At 40.7% G+C, this 23,301-nt stretch overlaps 1 protein-coding gene across 4 annotated transcripts in view; it reads right to left on the bottom strand.

The window, feature by feature from the left end:
* The window catches only part of CACNA1C (calcium voltage-gated channel subunit alpha1 C), a 491,623-nt gene that overhangs the window by 126,030 nt on the left and 342,292 nt on the right, over positions 1-23,301 (bottom strand). For all 4 annotated transcript variants that reach the window (XM_074902152.1, XM_074902151.1, XM_074902149.1 and 1 more), the window contains exons 9-10: positions 22,945-23,117; positions 7-97 (exon numbers count right to left, since the gene is read on the bottom strand). In XM_074902152.1, coding sequence (XP_074758253.1) covers positions 7-97; positions 22,945-23,117 — 264 coding nt within the window. The remainder of the gene's footprint in view (positions 1-6; positions 98-22,944; positions 23,118-23,301) is intronic.

Here is a 23,301-nt window from a genome sequence, read left to right as displayed (position 1 = left end):
ACTCACGCTAGCCTAGCACCGCAGTTTTCGCCTTCAATATCTGCTCCAGGGACGTTGTCTGTGTTCACGGACTCAGTCTCACTGGTGGGCATGCTCACTGTAAGAGTCAAAGGGAAGAAAAAGAGAGGGTTGGCCATTAGAACCTGTCACATCTATTAATGAATCACATGAGTGAAGGAACTGGTTTAATGAAAAGATCCTCAGCTGCAGCTCCTGAGAATTAAGCAATTCGCTGAGCAAGTCTAGTGCCTCCCTGCACAGGCCAGGTTGGGCAGGTAGACTTCAGGAACATGCACAGGTTACTCAAATGTTAAAGAAAAGGGAAGAAGCAGCTGCCTTCTTTCTTTCAGAGTCAGTTCCTGGAAATTTTATGAATGAGAACCACTGAAAACTAGAGAACCCGCCAAAGACAACAAGAAGCTTTTGTTTGATTCAATGAAACACTTAAAAAAAATGCCCCTTTACTTTTATCAGCCCAACCACCTCACTGCCCTCCCCAATCTGTCTGACAATTACAATATAAACAAAAAGTACCAGATTGACATGTATTCAGACAAACAGCTTCTGTTAGCCTGATAGCCACATAAATAATACTGATCGCTTATCTGTCATATACTAACCGTTAGTGTGAGTGTGTCACTTATAAACTCGACCTATAGGGATAAGAGAGGAATTCAGACACTCTGACCCATTCAGATATTGCCAGCAAAGGAGCTAATGAATATGGATGATGGTGGAGATTTTATGTTGACACTCACCAACTAAGAACTGTACAGAATATCCTAGGCTTTTGCAGAAGTATTATGGAAAAAATATCAAATGAAAACAACCTTAAGTGTGAACCTATCTTACCAGAATTCAAGGACCTGTCACATTTTCTATCTGTTATCAAACGTCAATATTTTATTTGCTTCTACAGATCATTAAAAAAAAATATCACCATTTCCATTCCACCAGTTGCTACCAGCTCCTATATGAGCTCTTGTAACTCCTTAATGTACAATCATTTAACATAACTCAGGGCAATGGATAGGATCTAATATTTGTTCTCTTCCTTCCTTCCCCTTTTTCAAATGTACAAAACAGATAAAAAATTATACTTAAAACTGAGTGATGGTGGAGTTAAACAGATCTTTCAGATGCCTGGTAGAACTTCAGAACATGACCTGTATTTGTTGTTAGATATGTATCTCAGATGAGACTTGAAAGCATGCACTATCAGCTGTTAGAGAGGCTTCTAACAGCCTCTAAGAATATGTTACTCAGTACTAAGAACATGGAATAAATATGTTCCGCGTGTCAATTAGGCAGATTTAATGGGCCATAGGGCCAGGTCTTCTTTCAGAGGACAGAAAGATGTCAGAAAGTTCTTCCAAAAAGATCCTGGGTTTTCGCTTTGAAAGAATTATGGTAGAAAAGTCCCTCAAAATGAATTATCTTTCCTTCATCCCATCCCAACAATTCATGTGCCTACAACATATGTCTTTGGAAATCTAAAGTTCATGTGCTGTGTTCTTAGGACCATATGAAATAATGGACTCTAGTACTCTTGATATAACTATGAAATATGGTGCTCTAATGATGCCTGTTCCTTTATGAAGACCAGGAGTTTTAATAATCTTGTCTATTTGGAAAGACAAATTAAGGAATCAATTGAATTTATATTTTGATGTACATGAAACAGACACGTAAGCTGTAAGAAAAAACAACATTCATAATTAAAATTTTTGGTCCAGACTAAGCCCTTCAGGAAAAAAAACCAAAACATGGATAAGTCATCTCTGAAGATGAGGTAAAGCACTTTCAAGACATATTTGAGCTTATTTGCAAATGGAAAACTATTTTGAAGACATTAGCAAGTGATTGATTTGCAGAGCAGCTTATTATCTTGAATGTATGGAGAGGACGCTGCACAAGCAATAGAAAAGAGAAGGCACGCACAAGCAGAGATATACAAATTTATATTATATGACACTCTGTATATAGATATTATATAGACATACACACAGACATATGCAGTGTGGACACAGAGTGCAGTGGAACATTACCATGGGTTTCTGTGGAGTGACTAAACCAAGCAAACTTTCCCTTATTCTTATCAGGCAAGCCATCTGGAGTGCTTCCTTTCACAGACAAGATGGTCAGTGTCAAGTACCAGGAACAAGACATCAATAGAGAACATGCAGCCAGTGACAGGCAAAAGAAAAAAAACGGGGAACTCAGCTTACACATGACATCCACTTCTGTCTGAAAACTTCATCATGTGAATTAAAAGTACAAAATGAAAAACAAAGGTATACAGAAGTATGAAATATCATAATATATCATCAGAGAATAACTCTTTCTTACATCCTGCTCTTTTTTGTATCTGGCTTCTGAGAACATGAAATTGCTGAATTTAAGTTTATGAATCAAATCCGTTTTCCAGTGATGTCAATAGCAAAACTTTTCTTGTTTGACTGACCTATCGAAATTGATGAGACTAAGACAATCACGTGTCCCCAGGTTATCCCCCGATCCTTAGGGGCAGAATCTGAATTAGCATATCTTCGAATGAAGTTCCTTGGCTTTCTTCCTAAACTGCTCCAATATCTAGAAACTCTTTCAAAACTGTCAGGAGCTACTAAAGGAAAGTTGTTGGGCTAATCACATTTCTCTGTCTTTCCCCATCTCTAGAGATTAACAGACTTCATCAAGCACTCGATTATACATTGCCTTACCCAAACTAGGATATCCCTAGACTATGTCTCATGATTTCCCATTGAGTTTGAATTTGGCATTCACCAAAAGCATTGGCTTTTCATGGCATTACTTAATGTTAATCCTCTGCCTATTAAGCACAGAGGTCCTCAGCCCACACAGATCAGAGGTGCACATGCAGAGATGTCTTAGAATGTATGTCACACTTCCCTAATCTTACTGTTGCAGAAAGCCAAATATAACCAAAGTGAGGGATGCAGCTGCAGTGGCACACAGGCTGAAAAGACTCCTGTGGTCCAGGCTAGCTGGCTGGCACTAGTTCACAGGCACTTATTACACTGCGCTGATGGAAAACGTTAAGGATAATAAAAAGTATTAAGATGGTATCAAGTATTAGAGAAATGATGGCCTAGAAGTCAAAGGTCAAGACAGACAGACTATTATGACTGCACTCCTCAGTGCGGTATGCTCTCAGCAAAGCAATCACTTACTTCACCTGGCACCTCACATCATCTTCAATATTGGGATAATCATGTGTGCAGATGCTGTGAGGTTCATTTAGGCCAGCTAAAAAATCCTGAAAGCAGAAGATGCTGCAGAAGATCTGTGTATAAACTGGGGCTGAGTATGAGAGGTAGTAGACCAAATAATGCCCAGATGGCTTTCTTATCTGGCTCAGTTCTCAGAGACACACACCTTGTGCCCACACCCCGGCTCCAGTCTGAAAGCAAGATAGGCATTTTTTTTCAGTCCGGGTTATTAATTACTGGAACCATGTAACAAGAGTGCTGGTGGTAAATCCACCACAGGAATGTTTTAATCAGGAAGAGATGTTTTTTCTAAATGGTGTGCTCTAGTCCAGACCAGTGTTATGTTTAGGACCATCGTATACAGACTATGCCATCTCAATGGCCGCTTCCTCCCTGTAATCTTGGGAGCTGAGACAAAGGCAAGAAAGAGGCAAAATGTAGACTTCCTCCCACCTGGGCCCAAAGTGACTTAGCAGTGGAAATCCTGGTGCCTCACGTTCTGTGCATGTGTGTTCAGTGACTTACAGGAGTGGTTCCCTGTCAGCTTCAAAAAAATCCACTGCTTGTAACCAAATCAGAGATCCCCAAGGGGCTTGTTTCTGCCAGAGGTAGAGGCAGCCCACCTCCCCTCTTCCTGGTCTTCAGGTAGACCATTAAATCTTCCATCTACCACATACTTTGCATTGAAGGCACTTCAGTGTCCAAACTGCAGCATGGGCAAGGCAGTGATTGATCACTGTGTGTACTATTCAACTGCCCACCTAATACCCTAAGGCATTAGGTCAAGTGACTAAACACCATATGGGTGACTTCTTGACAGTAGAAAACAACTCTGTCCCCACCCCTGTCCATCCTCAGTGACAGTGCGTTGTTAAATGGATGAGAAGGCATTTCCATCAGGCAGTTTGCCTTTGCCCAACTACACCAGGAGCAGCAGTCTAGCTAACAGGGCAATGAGTACACAGAGTGGGCAGCTCCAATCAAACCAGCACAGTGAACCACTAACAACAATAGAGGGACTGGTCCCATAGAAGATATTACATATTTCACAGAATCATAGAATGGTTTGGGCTTTAAAGATCATCTAGTCCACCCCACACTGTCATGGGCAGGGACATCTGTTACTAGATCAGGTTGTTCAAAGCCTCGTCCACCCTGACCTTGAACACTTCCAACGATGGTGAATCCACCACTTCTCTAGGCAACCTGTTCTAGTGTACCTGTTGCTGGTGCAAATCACGGTGGCTTTGCTTATATGGGAATCTCTTTTTTGGGGTTTATCATCACATTCATAATTCACTCTGGTTGATGAAATCTCCCATTAGTTACATATTCTCTAGACAGCAATAGCATAGCAATTTTTTTAAAGGGAAGTGAAACAACTTTTTAAAGACATGCAAAGTATCTCATGATTTCAACACAGTGCAAACCACAAGGAACAGCAGGTTTTATACTCTCCCTACAGTTGCTTCTGAAGTCTTTGCACTTACATCTTTCCACAGTGTGGCTTATCTCTGAATGTAGACTTTCTCCTGGACTACCTAAACTCCAATTTCACATTACATACATAGAATTTCTGCAGCAGCTAAATCAACAACAAAAGCAGTGTAGCAGCTTGCTTAAAAATAAATCTGAAAAATGCTTCATGTTTTGTTAATTCTAGCTCTGAGACCCAACAGAGAGAAATCAGGACAAAAAGTCTGCAGTCTGTGACTAGTTAGACTGACAGATGTGCAAGACCCTTTGAGACCCTCTGTTCCGTGTCACTGGCATCAAGCATTGATACCAGCTCTACTCTTGCACTAACATATGTCCCTCCTCCAATGAAATGCCCCATGGACATGCCATGAATTATTAGATGGCAGGTTGCCAAAAGACAGCCAACCACTATAACAGAAAGCTGGCACAAGCAAATACCCTTCTGTGTAGCCCTGACATAATTTTTCCTTTACACGCTTGGAGAATAATATTTGTTCCCAGTTCAGGAATATCATTACCACTATTACATCTTGCATTTATGACATGTTTGTCATCTTGTCAGTGGAAGTAATTGTAATATTCAGATTTATCCCCGTGGATTATATAATGTTGCCACACTTGTTGTTGAATCTCACGTTAATGCTGTGACAATTTAAGATCCGGAGAAGATCATGCCTCGGCAAAGGGTACCCAGTTCCACATAGACAAAGCATAAACTTTTCACAGATTTTAATGGGACATGTTACTACATGACTTTCAGATCTGGGCACTAGTTTTAGAACTGGATATGTCAGAGGCTATTCACATTGCCAGACCATGTCTCTGATTTAGCTGTTTGAGAGGCAGATAGACACCTATCACAGGTTTTCTGAATGCCATACTGATACCTGCCTCAACTGTATGGACAGGCTGAGTATTTACCTTATGCCCTTGGCTTGAAAAAGTGTGATTATCTAACAGTACATTCATGCATATTGAAAAAAACCCATAGTGAATTTTCAGACTAAGAAAAGCAACATTGATGGTGTTTTTTAATATGCTCACTTAGACTTCAATTTCTCCAACACTCCAGTTTCTACTGGTATTGAATCACTTTGCAAAATATTTGTCTAAATCACCCCTTTGGCCCATGTTAGTATTTGAGGTCAAGAGGACCTGATGTCACCACCACCATTTCACCTTACTGTGTCACCTTAGCCATATGACCAAATCTTTCAACGTATCTGTTCAGTTTCTCTAAAAGGGGGATTATAATTCTACACTCACCTTGCAAACCTCTCTGAGATCTGCAAATGAAACACATTACAATAAGTGCTAAGTACCATAGTTATTACTGATGCTAACGTCTCCCAAGCGGGACTCTGCAGAACTATAAAGTAAATCTAAAGAGCGAAGAAGTCCTGTGAATTCTCCAGATGGGATTTAAGATTTCTTTTTCCATCAAGCACAAGAATAAATTGCAATATCCACGCTACTTCCTGTACCAGAATCTGCATCAAGTGAATGACTTTGTCTTCAGTAAAAACCCTGCTTGCCGTGGTGCCTCTCATGCCCATCATTTCAAGAATGAGTTTATGGGCAGCTGTCAGAATATCAGTTGACTCTATAAATTTTTTTCAGTGGAGAGGTCTCATTTTAATTAATACAGGAATATTACCTGGCTTCCCTCTTCTCATTGACTGTTTTGGAAATACTGCAGTCATTAATTTTATTCATTAATTTAAATAAGATACAGCTTTCATTCTTCTACATGCATACAATGGCTTGGGAAAAATCAGTGACTATGTTCTTAAATGCAAGCAGCATAAGGAAGGTAACTGTGCAGAGGTAAATGATTAGTTTTCTCTAGATCTGATTTTGTTAGGAAAATACACAAGATATGACTGGAGAACTCTTGTGTTTTCTGTTTTGAAAAAGACTTCTGCAACAGGAAAGCTTCTACAGGAGAAGAGGAAAGGGAACTTAAACTATAAGTAGGATCTTGGTGGTTACATAACTCCCAAGTTAGACAGAATGCATCAGTGAATCTAGCACAGTAAAAAATCTCCAGAAAAATAGCGAAAATACTTGGAAAATGCTTACCAAGGGTTTAGAGGCCAATGCTCATACACACAATATTATACACACATTACATGAAATACATGTAATGTATACACTTTGCATAACCTAATTTTGGGTTACATGCAAATGACTGCAATTGCAAGGGCAGAGAGTTTGATTTACACTTTCACTCAAGGTCAGCCACAGAAGCTAAGATAGTAATAAAGACCCATAAAGTGATAGTAATTTCTATTCACTTCAGTCAAAGAGAAAAAGGCTTTCAATAAAAAGACCTTTACACTAGTGAACCAGCAGCAAAGGTGCTGCAGCTAATGTGTAGTAACAAGCCTGTCATTACAGTAAAACCGGGCTGGGCATTGTACAGCATCAGAGAAGACTGATGCAGTGTACCACTGTTCTACTAAATGGAGCAGTAGAAAGTAGGAACATTGTCAGTACTGAGATGGAGTATTGTATTGTCAAACATTTTATTAATAGGTAAATTATATATTTTACAACATAAATTGCAACGTATATCTTTTATACAAAACCACGTGCTTTTACATGTCCTTCTACCCTTCCAGAGTGTCACCGTATGCACATATGTCTCCTACAATGTTGAGGGCATATAGCCATGGGCTAAGTAAATTTATACCATGCACAAAGAGGGATAGGAGAGATAGCGATACATATCAATTGTGCAGGCATGTGATTAAAAGATCTGTCATTACCACATGCAGATCACTGCACACCTATGAATGCACTACCTTGCTACTAATTAATCTTCCTGGGACTTATTTTAGTATAACAAACTCCTCCTACTTTAAACAGCTGCCATTTTTCTTCTTTTTATAGTGTTATTGACAGTAATATGCTGAGTTCCACAAGTATTTGTTCATTAGTTCATTTCAGCCAGTGAGCGGAATACACATTGCACAGAGGACCACATAACGGGCAGAGTCAAACTCCTGACCCTGCCAAGAGACAGCCTTTGCAAGCCTCACACATGTTCTGTTCCGTGTTTGAAAGGAAGAACTTAAAATCCTCTTTGCATTTCCGTACCTGAAGGGCAAAGGTATTCTTTGCATAACCTGTGGTATCTCAAATGAGGGAGGGAGGGAGGGAGGGAGGGAGGGAGGGAGGGAGGAAGGAAGGAAGGAAGGAAGGAAGGAAGGAAGGAAGGAAGGAAGGAAGGAAGGAAGGAAGGAAGGAAGGAAGGAAGGAAGGAAGGAAGGAAGGAAGGGAGGGCAAAACAATTGAGGATCTATGACTCTTTCAACACTACTTTGTAGTGGTGAACAAATCACAACAGCAGATTCTGAATGGTTCTGCAAGATATCTGTCATTCTTTATGATTTTTAGCAGAGGAAGGTAGGACAAAGCAGCAATGCCATCAAATCTGAATCTACCCCACAAAATACATGGGTACAACAAGCAGGAGCATCTCACTTGAAAACCAGAAGACATATTATTGTAGGCTGGTCTGGCAGGTGTCTTAGAAATGAAGACATGAGAGCTGCAAACACTGTAGATAATGCATTGGGAAGTGATACAAACATTGATCATGAACAAAATAACTAACCACAAACAAAGTGCCATCAAGACAGTAAAATTAACAACTAAAAGAAAAAAAATCCCTCCTGCTTTGATAATTTTTGTGCTTTGATCATTTTTGTCCCTCTAATAGTCATGATGCTACTCATACTTCGCTCCCTAATGTTGTTATTAATGAAAATTACATAAGTTTCTAGCACAAATATGGTTTTAAAGCAGGTCATGTGTTTCCTGAAATTCCTGTGCATGGGGGAACTTCTGCATCTGCCCACCTGTACAAATATACACATGGGTGGTGAACCAGTAACTTTGATGAGGATCTCTATTTCAGCAAAAGCATCTTTTTCTTTCAGTTCACAATCCTGTGAATCCATTTTCCCTGCAGAGTCCAGGAGAAGCAAAAAAATTGCAGAAGCTAGTTCCAACTTGATCGGCTTAGGTCATCAGAAATTCTCTGGGGAGTGTTGCTCTGCCACCTAGATTGCTAGTCACTTCAAAGTGACTGAGATGCAGCTCTGGCTGTTTTATGACATTTCTGCCTGTCACAAGCCATTTCAAGGTGGGTGATGCTGGAAAACTTGGTGAGTGGCCTAGAGTTTGTGAGCTAGAGCACATAAGAGGATATGTCAGGACAGCAGGGACTGTTTGGATGGTGCAGCGGGTGCGGAATCGTGCCTTGGTAGCTCGCAATGGACGTCTTTCCCAGAGGGAGCTTGCACAGCTCCACAGCCAGGGAACTTAGATAGGAATTGTGCCAGTGAGAAGATAGGTCTCTCTGATGACTGTATCTGGTATAGAAGAAGGAAACTATTCTCCTGGAGGCTGGCCCTTCTTGGTAGAACACAACAAAAAAAGGAAAAGTGAATGTGAGGGAGAAATTAGGCTGTATTATTTCAAGGGACAGGCAAGGCAACTGGGCAGAGGCTGGGCCACAGGTGAAGGGACTATGAGAAAGAACAAGTCACTGAATATTTTAATCTGAAATACCACTCGCCAAGCTTTAAGAGTCATGCATGCTTCCTGAATCTGGGAAGACTTAATTTAGGAGTGACTTGCTTAAAATATATAAGTATTAATATTATAAAGAAAAAAGAGCAGCAACGCCCTGTCCATCTGAGCAGCCCCATTGCACTGGCACTACCTGACAGAGATTAATTCTCAGCAAGTGCAGACATTTTCTAATAGTAGTGTTCATGGGGGATATGTGAGAAGGCTTCTGGATGATGCCTTCCTTGATGGTAAACAAGCAATTCAGTTCACTGATCGACAGGTACAGCAACACACACATCAGATCTAGGTCACTTTGGAGCCAGGGCTGTGTGAAAGCACCGGACCCCTGTGGTTGCATTCATGGATCACACTGAACAGATTCTATTCAGCTTCATGATCTGAAATGGAACTCACCTCTTCTATTCTGAAATACGCATAAAATGCTGTTTTGAAACCCTAGTCTGCTACCATTCTTCTGTACCTAGTAAACAAAATGCTTGTGATTTTGTGTGCTGCTCCCGCATGTGGTGTTCTTTCAGACACTTTTGCTAACATAATGACTAGTCTGATACTAGACACTATTATCACAATATCATATGAGTCAGAAGCATGAGACATGCTAGCTGGGCAGGCTGTGTGTTACTGTGCAGCCAGGAGAAAAGCAAAGAATTGAAGTTAAATAGTTTTGCCCTTAAAAGTCAGCTTGTCAAACCTGTAATTAAAGCATTTACATCTCTTGAGTAGGGCACTGAGAACAGGTCAATTACCCCGAGCAAAGAAACAGACATTTTATAGTGGCCTTGAAATAACAGATTCCTCGTTTGCAAATACTTCTAGCATGCAGGAGAGTGAGGGACTGATAACAACAGCTTGAGCTAAGCTTAGTGTGGGCAGGTGTTATGCAAGCTTCCCTCACACAGCTGTGTTAAAGCAAGTCATTCGTGACCTGGCATAGCCCTGTTATTCTGCTCATGTTCTTCAAACAGCTAGATAATACACTTACATTTTGATCTGAACATCTGTGAGGATCCACGCAGCTCTGCCACTGCATCCTTGTTGTGATGCTTAACCCTTCTGCTACTTCAGCTGATGGATTTTAATATAGTTGGCAACATCCTCTTCTTGATGTCCAGTGACCCCTGTGTCATCTATCCTTGGGTCCACTACAAGACCTCTGTAGTTTGCACTTAGAGGGACATGTCTGACTGCAGTCCTTCCTCAAATGGACAAGAAGTGAGATGCATGACACCGTGGTTTGTGAACTTTGTAAATGGAAATGAGGATGTGAGCAGTACTACAAACACCCATGGACCTTAAAGATGAATTTGAATTTAGGCCTCAAGATCTGAACGGCCAAATCTGTTGACTTTTCTCTACAATCCTGCTAGCCGGAGAGCTGCTGTAATCAGCTGACAGACTCAGTGCCACAGCAATTTTCTGTTCAGATCCCCAGTTGGAAACATTTTCTTTCCCTTGTCACCTCTCTAGGCTTGATGTTGTTTATGAGATAACAGATGGGGAGACCTGATTTTCTTCCCAGGAGCAAATATAAGTGAAGATTTTTATCCTACCAGCAGACTGTACTGGAGTGGATGGGAAGTTTCTCACCCAGTAAGTAGAAGTGAGTAGGCATAGTGCGAGAGTGTGACTGCTGCTCCCTCAGAGCCATGCCTGTAGTGGGGCCCTGCTGCAAGCTTCCCAGGCTTCCCACCAAAGCGCTGAAAAGGGCTGGGTGCCATTCACAACTGTCAGTTCTTCTCAGCCATGCCATCACCGGCTATCAATTTGATAACGCATATACCAGTTCAGCTGACTAATGTCGCCCAGACTCCTTGTCTCTGAGCTCTGCCACAGGAACATCACAGTGCTGCAGACCTCCTGTCAGCTACAGCAAACTGTGCTGCTCCACTGCACTGCCTTCACAACAGCAGGGTCAGCTTTCTAACCTCGTGTGCATTTAAAACAAAATAATATTATCTTTGTCTTCTTGTGTGTTTGTTGTGAATTGATTTAAGAAAGTGAAGGACTACTTAAGCTACCTTGCAGTCAGGGGCAGGGAATGTGGAGGATATGACAGTTTCCCCAGGAGAGCTCTGATAATGCACCTCTTGCCTCCCTCAGTTTGCCCTAGTCTCTTAGAGGCTTTCCAGTTTGAGCCCTTACCACACAGAGCTCTTGGTCTGGGTCAAGGAATACAATGTCTGGGCCTCATTATTTATTTTCCTGCACATGAATCTTAGTTATAATACAAAATACATAAGGGAGGAAAAAGGTATAGGTAGATAGGTCATGATGAATACACACTTAGACCTAGGGGGAAAAATGCTCATATCAGAATAACTGCAGTTACAGTTGATCCTATCACATTCTTCTATCTACCAAGAACACTTTTAAGATATTCAGCTTACAAGGTATGTATTGAAGATTCTAGCGGTACTAAACTTTTCCTACATGTCTTTGGACTAACCACACTCAGTTGCCTCTTCTGAGGCACTGGATGGCATTTTTTGACATCCCACCTGGGATAATACCCTTCCCACTATCACACCACAGGAGTAAAAGCCCTTAGCTGCTATACTTGATCTGTCAGTCCACAATGAAGGTCCTTGGTACCATGAAGTGTCTAAATTGGCATTAGATGAATATGTTTACACAGCTGAGCCCATCTATACTAGCTTTTGTTTCCTACAGAAAGGAAGTACATACGTATATTTTTAATTTTTGTATATAAAGTGCCAGACACACTGTGGCTTTGATCTTGGCTGTCATTACTGTAATACAAATAATTCTCACCCCCAGCATTGTTTCTAACTCCATACATGTGCTCCATGTCCCTCAGCTACCATTACTGAACACTACAGCCTCTCTCCTGACAGTTCTTTATACCACATTAAAGAATCCTCAGGGTTTCAGCTGCTATCAGTCTTGCTCACCAATGCTTTCTTCTCAATGAAGAGACTCTTAAGGCTACATCTGTAATTATAACCCATTTTCAGACACTGATCATGGGTCATTCTCACTGCCTTCAGCAGGAACTGCTGAATACTCCACAGTTTTAAAAAACACTTTGTAAGTGCCCTCATAAAGATTTAAGAGCACTCTTCAGGCAGCTACTTAAAAAAAAGGTATGGCCTTGCTGTATAACTACTCAGCTTGGGGGTTTGTGGCATTTCTTCCTAAAATTTTCTGTAGAGACCCTGGGACTGAATGCCTTCTATGCCTCCCGAACCATGGGATATAAACCATACTCAATCCATCAGAAGGTATGGCAACAGCAGTTTTCTCACAGACTGTTTCCTCTAATGCCCTGTCTTGAAAAGTGGAATCACAGTGTCAGTGGATAAAACTTGACAGTTTCAAGAAGTACTTCCTAACAGGGCAGATGGAGATTAATTTGTTTGCACAAAGGTGTCTTCCCCAGATATATAAACAATGGATTCCCTCTAAAGCTTTACCTTCAAGATATTTCTCTGTAACATATTAGTACTGTAAGAGAATTCCTATATCAACATGTCTCTCTTCCAGAAGGCAAAACAGAGGTGTTATCTCACCAGACAGTCTTTGCGAGGAAAATAGCTTTTATAGTAGATAAACTTAATGCCCCATCAACATTAATGTCAGCTTCTATATGCTGTAGCTGGTCACACATCACTGCTCTAGTAGTTCTCAGTGTATTGTTGTTTGCACTCCAAGTTACAAGTCAGGGAAGGGAAAAGCTGGAAAAAAACATAAGGTGAACAACACGAGGCAGATCCTCAGGTGGAAGAGAGCAAGAGCATGTATAGATCACCACAAAACTTTCTCAGTCACAAAAGATCATATAGGAAGAGTTTTTCGTAGAAATGAACTACAGCAGCCTGAGAGCTTATCTAATTTATGTAGCTTTTGATGCCTGCAAGGGAGTAAGAAGAAAACGAGCCTGCGGGCAGAAATTAGCACAGTTTTGGAGTTTGCTCTCCACACTGCCTTCCCTTCTTCCACACAAAAGCTGCAGCAGTGGCGCACAGATTTGGTAGGTGCTCACCGCAGTGACCCTCTCAGGGTCAGTTAATTATCTCGGAGCTGTCACTTTTCACCAGCACTCACTCAAGAAGCTGGCTGCTGGAGTCAGACACATGCCTGAATTTGGCTCACCCTCCCCAAACTGAAGAGTTACTCTGCTCCACTTTCCAGAAATGCTTTTCCCACTTCACCAAACAAAATCAAGGCCTTCAGGCTATGTTGGAACAAACTACTGCAGAATTATAGACTGTAACATTGGCCACAGCTTTGTCTCGAGGCTTCCCGAATACCAGCAGCTGCTTCTTTTGGTCTCCATTCAAACAAAGGAAACAAACTGTTTTCTCCATACTGTACTTTGACATAAAATGCAGGCTTGAGCTAAACTGCTACATTTCATTTGGTTATATGGGATTTACCTACCCACAGCAGTAAATATCAGCAGAGAAGGAAGGGAAAGAAGGTTTTCAAATGGATGCTTGCTTTTTGTTTTATGCTCAAAGTTTCCTTTCAGCCAGAAATAAACTGGGAAGTTGTGAGATCCACAGAACAATGAACCTAAAATGCTGCTTTTTGATAAAAGCTGGGTTGTTAAATTATATTACTAATAAAAACTAAACCTGTCAATAAACAGAGTGAACCGTCCATACATTCAGGCAAACAAGAAAATTATTTCTATTAAAGTGATTGAGATGATTATGGTGAATTCCCAGAGAAGGAAAACAGTTCAGAACCACCCAGATCAAACCTGTAAATGCCTTAATATGATACAATCCAAGGTCAAAATTCTGGTTTAGAGGGCAGAGAATGGTGTGAAAGACTCTGGCACTGAGAGGGAGGTGACCTTGAGAACATCGTTTAGCCTTCCAGTGTTGTTTTTTTTAAATTAAACAAAAGAGTCCTGAAAAACACTTCTCATCTCTCCAAATACTAACCTGCATTTATATCTTAAAGAATCAATGTTGTATATGAAGCATTTCTAAGCATAACTTAAACCCCAAGGTTTTTTATTTCACTTTGGTGAGAAAGCTAATTTTTTCCTCTATAAGTATTTCTTCTTTTCTCTTCTTGGAAATGGGAAGAAAGATGAAACAATCAAGGATAAAACCCTACTGCTTCCTTGCTTTTTCACTCACAATAAAAAAAGAAAGCAACATGTGAAGAGAGTCATGAGGGAGGTCTACTCTCAGTTTTGGTTTTATTCCAATAGGAAAAAGTCAAATGTTGGCATCAGAGTTCTGTTGACATTGATGGAACACGGGACAAAAGTGGAAGCAAAATCACTCTGAACAATCTTTCTTTTGTTACTTCAACTGCACAGAAAGTCACACAATGAAAATGACACTGAAATGGCAGTTTTACTTTGTCTCACCTACAGGGCTGGGTATCACTGCCCTAGGTATTCTGCTACCACAGCTACCTCACAGGGTCACTATGAAACCTCACAAACACTTTCTCATTCTTCTCTGATACATGCTGTTTTTCTTTTTAGGATATAAAAGTTCATTTGGGTACAATCCCACATTTCCTTAAAGTACAGTTATGGAAGCAAAATGCTTGTAATGACTGCAGGTAACATTCATGCCAGATACAACTGCATTTTAGCCAGTGGAATTATGCACAGGGCAAACAGTACTATCTGGACCGTTCAGTCCCGTAAGTGATTTCAGATCCTGAATATCCCGCTTTCCCTTTGGTGGGTGACAGTTACACAATACTGAAGTCATGTGCAAGCACAGAGAAGCCTCTGGCCTCAAGACCTCACACTGGGCAACATTTTCAATTGCTGACACTTGTATGTTTTGCTATTGACCTCAGATGAAAGAGATTGGGGTCCAATTCCTTACCCAGACAAAATCCCCAGCAACTTCAGTAGGATTTCTGCCTAAGGACTGCAGGAGTAATTCAGCCTAATGTGAGAACTAATGTCCCAGAAGCTTCTTCTAGGCACCATGCTAATTATAGACACAAGCTTGACATCTGTAGCAGAAACCCATGCAGCCTTTTGCAACCTGAGCTTCTCTGTGAAGAGAACAATGACACAACAAAAATAAAGCTGACTTATCATTTACAAATGCCTTTTAGTAAGTGTCCTCATACTGTAGTATTTATATTAAGAGCAGTGTATGAGCTACTTCAAAAGATGGCAAGGTAGAAAAATGCCACTAGGACTTTCTACAGAGCATTGGGCACAGCACACAGCTGGGAGTTACTGTCACTCCTGTCCAAGCAAACCATGATCAAGCAAACAAATGTCCAAGCAAGCACTCCTGTCCAAGCAAATCAAGCAAACCAGCTCTCTAGGTTTTTCCCCTAGAAGAAACTGGTGGTGCAGTGAACACCAAAAAGCACTTCTTTTGTCCCTTTGTCTCCAGGTGAAAGAAAATAAATCTACCACAGCTGCTAAACTCCTTGTGAAACACCTGTCAGGTGCCCTTGTGAAATGCCTACCATTGTTGGCACTGCAGCTAATCTTTTCTTAGTTATTAGATTATTATTTTCCACATCAGTGGACAATGATAAAAGTAGATGGCATTGTGCTTTCTTCCTCTTTAGATGAGGTTTTGACAGATAATAAATCATTTTACAACACTGGCTTTTATTTCCTTGTATTTACACATGGAAAGCAAAATGCAACCAGGTTGTATGATAACACTCTCAAATTGCCAACTGGTATTGGAGGAACTAAACTCATAAAGGTTTCATTTTCCAGTCTGTGCCTCTTACAGCTTTTGCTTAGATGATCTCAGATCCCATGCGAGCATCCTGTGGTGTTTTTTAATCGCTTTTTGACAACAGGCATCAAGCCGTACATGCCTGTCAAGGGGTAGTTGCCCATGTTCTTCTATATGTATGTGAAACACATCGGGAAAAATTCTGCAGATGAAACTAGAATAAACCAGGGTGAACTGACTTGCTGTCAACAGACAAGTTCTGGTGTGTTTCAAGTGTGTTATGTTAAACAGGAGACAAAAATTAACTCAGTACACCATCTTTTTGCTCATAAAGTAAGAAGACATGAGTTTTAAGGCAGTGATGGTGAAGACTGAATTTAAAATACAGATCTTGTAAATATACCCTTTCTCATTTTACCCTCTGCATCTGCCATGTTAATTCCCTAGCTGTGCACTTCCCCATTAAATTTCATCATAGAAAATGGACAAAGAATTTTTTAAGGCCACCCTGAAATTTTAGCCTGTAACCAAGTCTTTGAAAATCCTGTCATGTACTTTCTACTTTAGACGTTATCCCACAGCACAATGTTATTTTTTCAGCTTGAAAGTTATAAGCTCCTTCCTTGTCAGTACACTAAGTACATGATTTGGAGGTAACAGAGCAAGTTGACATATGAAATTACTAAATGTAAAAATTGAACAAGTTTGTGTTCTTTTATCCTGGTATCCTGATTAGATCTGTATACAAAACTCTCTCTAGCCAACAGCTTCAAACCACCAGCTTACCCAAAGGGTTGCACTAAGATCTAGTGACAGCTTTCGTTAAAGTCAACAGAAAATATTTGGTACATAGCCTCACCGAAATCAATGGAGTCTCCTTGTGGCATGTAAGTTGGCTTTGCAAAAGAAAGTCGAACCAACAGGAATTGGATAGATAAATCATAAAATCCTTGAACTTTTAGAGGAAGGTGGTCATGCTTTTATCCCTGTTATGTAATAAAGTCGAACTACTATTGGAGCTCTTGGGACTAAAACCCTGTTTGGGTTGAAATTACTGAGGCTTTTATTTCTAGACTTCTCGAATTCTTCTGTTCTCCTGTTTGAACTACCATCTCTCCTGTTCTTATTTCTGGCCTGATGTTCACAAGCACAAAGTGTTTCCATGAAAGACAGATTTTCCAAAGGTTCCAATGGTCCCAATTTCTTCTAAAAATTTTACTTTTGCAGCTGAAAACTTCTTCCCTGTCTCAAAATTATTTTCACCTAGGGAAGACTCTTGTAAGCCTGTGATTAAATGCACTCTACTGCCTAGTTATGACTGGTGCTGTTCACAAGTAACTGGTTGTAGGAGACAAAATCTGTGGTCCACCAAAAAGTTAGGTTGCAGTTGATTCCTTAGAGGCAGCAAACTCAGATGTTACAAACATTTCCAAAGGTCACTACAAGGCTCTATGATAACTGCTCTGAAAGTGAATATTCAAGACTCCTTTTTAAACAGCTTAGTTTTTTACATCTTTTAGAACCTGCCTGTATTTCTGTACTTTTTGTCTTCAACTGGGCACTTTCTATTCCCACTTTAACTGAGGCATAGTCCTACTACAATAGAGCCCTGGAGTACGATTAGACTTTAAATTTTTGTAAGGGAAGCTACTTGCAAATCAGCTCTTGAATTTACAGTACTACCTTGGATATGAGTTAACTAGAAGAATGAGCTGTCTTGAAACACAGAATGCCTTTGTTATCAGATCTCAGGCCAAGCAATGGGCTCTGTTACTCTTAGGGACGCTGCTGACATTAATGTGGTCATACTGACACTGCAGATGGCAGCACCAAATTGAACTGGAATAGAAGGAAACAGAGGGAGGGTAAAATCTGAGCAGTCAGAAACATCAAATTACTTCTCCCTGCCCATTCACAGCTTTTTTCTGACCCCAGTGCAGCCAATGGGAGTTTTGCCAATTAATTTCAATAGGAGGAGAATCTGTTGAATTGAGGTTTCCTGCTTCTGCCCACAGCAACACAGATGCATTCCAGACCACTATCAGAAAAAAAAAAAAAAAAAAAAAGGGCAAATTCCCAGTTACTGTCATAACAGAAGGGACAGTTCTCTTTGCTATCATGTAATTTTGAAATTCAGTAGCTATTTTGTGGCATGACATGTGTTTCTCTCCTCTGTCAAATTAATGTTTTCTTCCTGTGTGGAAGGCCCATCAAGGAAAGAGCACAGAAGAAAACCATCAACACAAACAGCCCCCAGAAGACTTTTTACATTTCCCACCTCACATCTGCCATAATAGCAAAATCATGTTTGAAAACAACAAGGAAAAACTGCCTTAAACATGTACTTCCCAAAACACAGAAAATGAATTCAGCCTGCTCTGTGACTGCCCCTCAATGCATGTGAGAGACGACTGGTAATAAACTGCCTCAGAAGGATGCCAAGACCTCTGCTATGGAGAGCGTCAGCTAAAGGCTGCACAGATCGTATGACTCTGCCTGCATTTATCTTCCTTTCTTACCCTTTCCTCCACTAAGGTCTTTGCTGTTGTGGTCCTTGGACTAGCTGACCATTTTTTTAAGGGCTGTAAGTACCCACTGAAACTTAGGGCAAAGTTTGACAGCTTCAGGAAAGCAGTGGCATATACAAAACAAGACTGATGATGTCCTAAGGACTAGCACAAGCAGTGTGTAAGCATGCAAATAAGGATGCAAGTGACTTTCTCTTCCCTTTCACCTTGTGTTCTCGTTTTACAGGAGGTGGTTCCCATGCTAACAGGCAAGTAGCCCTCTCTACAGAGTAAGAAGACAGCAAAACCTGCTTCTGTAGCCAAGGACAGAGAAGAGACTGAAAACATATGTTCTTTGTGTTTGGGATGATTCAGTTTAGGTAGACTACCTGGGTCAGAGCCCAGATGGTGTAAACTGCTGAATCTCAGAGTTTACCTTAGTTGAGACTCTAGTTTAATAAGTATATTTTCATTAAACTTCTGAACTCTTCTGATATTCTTTACAAAAACCCCCTAAACCTCCAATCTCCAGGGGGAAAGAAGGCAAAAACTGATGTGACTTCTTTAAAGTAATGGTGGAAGTTACTGTCACAGTTCAGGCAGAAGCCCACATCTTCTGAGCATCAGTACAATATAACTGATGCAAAGGCAACCTCTGAAGTTTATTGAGCTAAAACAATAGCTTAAGGAGGTCTGAACTGCCCTGTGCACTTCAGTGAATTGTTATCTGAAAGGCTCAGGGCTGATACCTTAAAAGTCAACATTATTAATTAATTAATCATTGAACAAAGTGTGCTGGAAAGGGGCGGTAACACTATTCTGTGGCGTTCAGGACATTGTACTAGAGACAGAAGGCAGTGAAGAGAGCTTTGAAGAGCACTTGACAGAAAAGTACACTGAAGCCGCATATGAGGCAACGGAGGTCTTTCAGCAAGACTAAACACAAAACAAGGGAGATATTGGAGCATCAGTAATGCAAGCTCAGCACTGCTAGTAGGTGGGATTCAAATGTTTCAGGGCACTCAAATCAAAGGGATTCCTGAGAGCATTTACACTGTGCCACCTGTCCCTTTTAGTTGGAACTTATTTTGTAGACGGTTTTTGGAAGAGAATTAATACCATCTTTCTCCCTCAGTTTAACCCTACTGGTGATTGACTGTTGGCAAGAATACCCAAACATTCAACACAACAGATAACAAACAAAAAATCCCCCCAAAACACCCAAGCAGAACACCTTGTCATGTACTCATGGTACTTTTTCTGTGGTATTTTCTTCAGCTGAAGCCATTAAGGGAAGGGCTCTCTACTTCTCAGCTTGGTTTTGTTACACAGTATTCATACAATGCATTTTCTAGCACATCTATCAAGCCCCAAGACGAGTACACCTGCAATGTGACTCAGCTTCAGGAGAGCAGATAGACCTTGTCAGAGCTGGTTTATAAACTAGTCTCCAGCACCTGAGTGGGTTGAGATGGTTCTGCAGAAGGTATGTTCATAGGCAGGAGGAGAAGAAAGTTGTGGAATCACATACACAAGTACAGTATACCAGGAGTTTCTTCCCACGTAACATAGGTGACAGATAAGCATGTTAGCCAGTGAAGTATGACATATTAGTAGAGGACTGCAAGCTATTTCGCTTTCAAAGTACATTCTCACGTGTCATGGGAATAAAGACTGAAATTCAGAAACATCAAGAAATACAACAGAGCTTAAACAATACAGTACCTGCAATTGTACAAAAGTAAATACAACAGCCTACTGGAAAAGAAAAATGAAGGCGATTTATGAACTACAAAAGGCCAGAGTGTAAGCTCCACAACTCTGCTGGGTGCGGGCCTACATCCAGGTATTTTCATTGGCTTCGGGGTGAGGGGAAGGAGTGTTGCTCTCTGCCGTCTGTACCCAGAGGCTATTTGCTTCCTCACCAGAGGATGGCAGCACAGAGACCCTTTACTTGCATAGTCAAAAAGCCTGTGGCGGGAAGACCAAGGTACAGCACTGGATAGTACACCACAACTAGGAGAGGATTAATTTGGCATTCATAGATGCAAGCAGCAGGTGCTAAGAAGAATACTACTATCAACAGCCAGCTCTAGGTGGGGCACATATGCCAGAAGAATAGACAAATAAGCTTCATGGAGTGACCCCTTTGCTTGATCTCCGCTGTTCTCTTGTGCAGAGACTTTTGCTAGTGTGACCACTGCCCCTGGTAGATGACCAAAACCAGTCCAGAGCCTTTCTTCACATCCTGAGAAATTCCTCTCAACAGAGGTGTAATGCTACTGTTTAGAACTAGGCACTGCAGACATTTGTTCCCAAGCCTGGTCTGCCATGTAAGAATAACTGATAATGAGACCCAAAGCCACAGTGTCACAGAGAATGCTGTGCTGTGTACTAGGGACTAGTCAACAGCCACTGCCCTTAGACCCAGCACTTGGAACCAGTGGCATTGAAGATACTTAGTAATTAGTCATTAGTAATTTGGAAAAGAAATAGGTAGCAAATTATTTTGTTAAGTGTATGTAATTAACAGACAACTGTGAGAAACTCCAGACTTGTCAGATATAAGAGGACTAACTTTATAAACCATGTCTTACAAAACTCATCTTATTAAACTAAACAGGAAGAACTGAAAGCAAGCTGAAGATAGATAATCTTTCAGTTCTTAACAAGCTCCTTTTATGGGTGGTGATGTTAATTCAACTGTGGATTGACACCACCCCACAGCACATGCAATGAATCTACAGCTGACATATTCCACAACTCTTTTACCAAAGCAGCATTAGTTTTGTGTTAATTAAAATGGAAAAGCTTCAGATCTGCTAGTAACCAAGGCAAGTTCTCATCACGCTACCTTACCGCTATGGCTACACTTTTCTTTAGCAGGCATGTCACTACGAGAAAATGTGATAGACATGACCTAATTCCCACTGAAGCCAAGGGAAATTCTCCTGGTGACTTCAGTGGAGTTGTCTGAAACCCAGTGCTTGGCCTCCCCACTTGGATATTGTGTAAGTATGCCAACCAGAGTCCACTGTGGTAGTGTTTTGGTGGGTGTTTGTTTTTTGTTGTTTTGTTGTTTTTTTTTTAAATAGGGAGTTCTGTCTACAAATGAATTAATTTGGATCACCAGACATCATCTTCCGTGTATTATATGCCACAGAGCATCAGATTTTGGCCATGAATAAATTAATTTCTGAGTGATTACTGAGGTCGAATTTATGCCCTATGAAGACACAAGCATAAAAATCAAAATAACCTGATTTGGGCAAAATCTGAGCAAGTCACCCCAGTGACTCCTTCAAGTTTGGATACCTAAGTATCATTTGTATAGCCTGATATTAATGACCCCACATTTTTTTTCTAAAAGAACTTAAATGTTCTGGCAGCAACAGGGAGTAGCACTTACTCCCCAAAATATCATGAGAAGATACAAGACTTGCTTTACTCTGTAGGTACAACCCTCCCGTGTCCAATCTTCCTATTACTAGAATAAATGTTTCTGACTGGATCATCCCATGGATTTTGCTTGTTTGTTAGGAAAGGTGAACTCCAGGGAAATATTTCACGTCTTCCAGAATCAAACTAGGAAAATGCACATTTCTGTAATGAAAGCTAAGAGTAGCGCCAGTGTCCATTAACTGTGTAACTGTCTAAAGGTTCCAACTCTGACATTTCCCAAGTGCACAACCTGCAATGATAACTAATAGGTGTTTCTGAAGTGTTACGCAGCCTGTATTGGTGAAAGAGATGGTAGAAGGAGAAGATTCAATGAAGGTAATAAAACGTAGGGAATCGCTGCTTTCTTCAAGCCCCTCCTTCTTCAGGATTTCTAATAAGAAGAGATAGTTAGTGAATTCTCACTTTGCACAAACATCTTCTCAATTCCAGAATAGAAGAATCAGAGATAATTCCCTTACAAGAAATGTCTGAGAGCTTAATTCCCATCTGGCAAAAGCAAACATAATTCCACTGATTTCAATGGAGTTACAGATGGCCCATTTAATCTACAACAGGGTTGATCTGGCCCCTCTCCCATACTGTAGCACTTCTTTGCCTAGAAACCTTTGCTTTCAAAGTAATTAACCATGTGTAAACAGCCTGCAAGACTAAACTGCAATTAAATAAATGAATAGGAGTCGGAGGTATATTTTGAAACTTATCTCAGTAGTAGACTTTAACAGGAAGTATTGATCTTTCTTCTTTTTAATATCAGGACCTCATGCCAGTACCACAGACAAGAAACAGGATCTGCAGAACAGTATCGATTATTGTACACATATTTCTCCCTTCCACTGTTTCCTACAGGCTTTAAACTGGAATCATGTATAAGCATAGTGAGAGTCTCAGGAAGAACTTGTTCTTCCTTAGAAGCCATCTCAGCACTACAGCAGGCAGACACAGGCTCTCTTGCTAAAAGCAGAGAGAGAGAGAGAGAGAGAGAGAGAGAGAGAAAAGAAAATTGCTTACTGTTTCGAGGCTTCTCCTCATCCATGCCTTCATCTTCATTTTCTGGGTCAATATCTTCTGCTTGAGTTATCCAGTCTAAGTATCCCTTCAAATCCTCCTCTAGCTGTTGTTTTTCCCGTAACTTCTGGAAATCGCCCCGAGCCTTAGCCTTCTCTCTTTCTTTGGAAAACTCCCTAGCCAGAGGGAGGGTGGGATAGGACACAGGAGGAGGGAAGGAAGAGATTGAAAAACAATGGGTTAGATTGATTTCTACTAGAAAGTCTCCACATCCTCTGAAGGACACCCAGCTTTCTCTATTCTTTCAAGACAGACATATGAATGAAGTATCCTTGATAAATACACGTGTAAAATAGCTGG

The sequence above is a fragment of the Athene noctua genome, chromosome 3 (genome assembly GCF_965140245.1).
Source record: "Athene noctua chromosome 3, bAthNoc1.hap1.1, whole genome shotgun sequence".
NCBI lineage: Eukaryota > Metazoa > Chordata > Aves > Strigiformes > Strigidae > Athene > Athene noctua.
The sequence above is the reverse complement of the archived record's forward strand: the minus strand, read 5'-3'. Positions and strand labels throughout refer to the sequence as shown.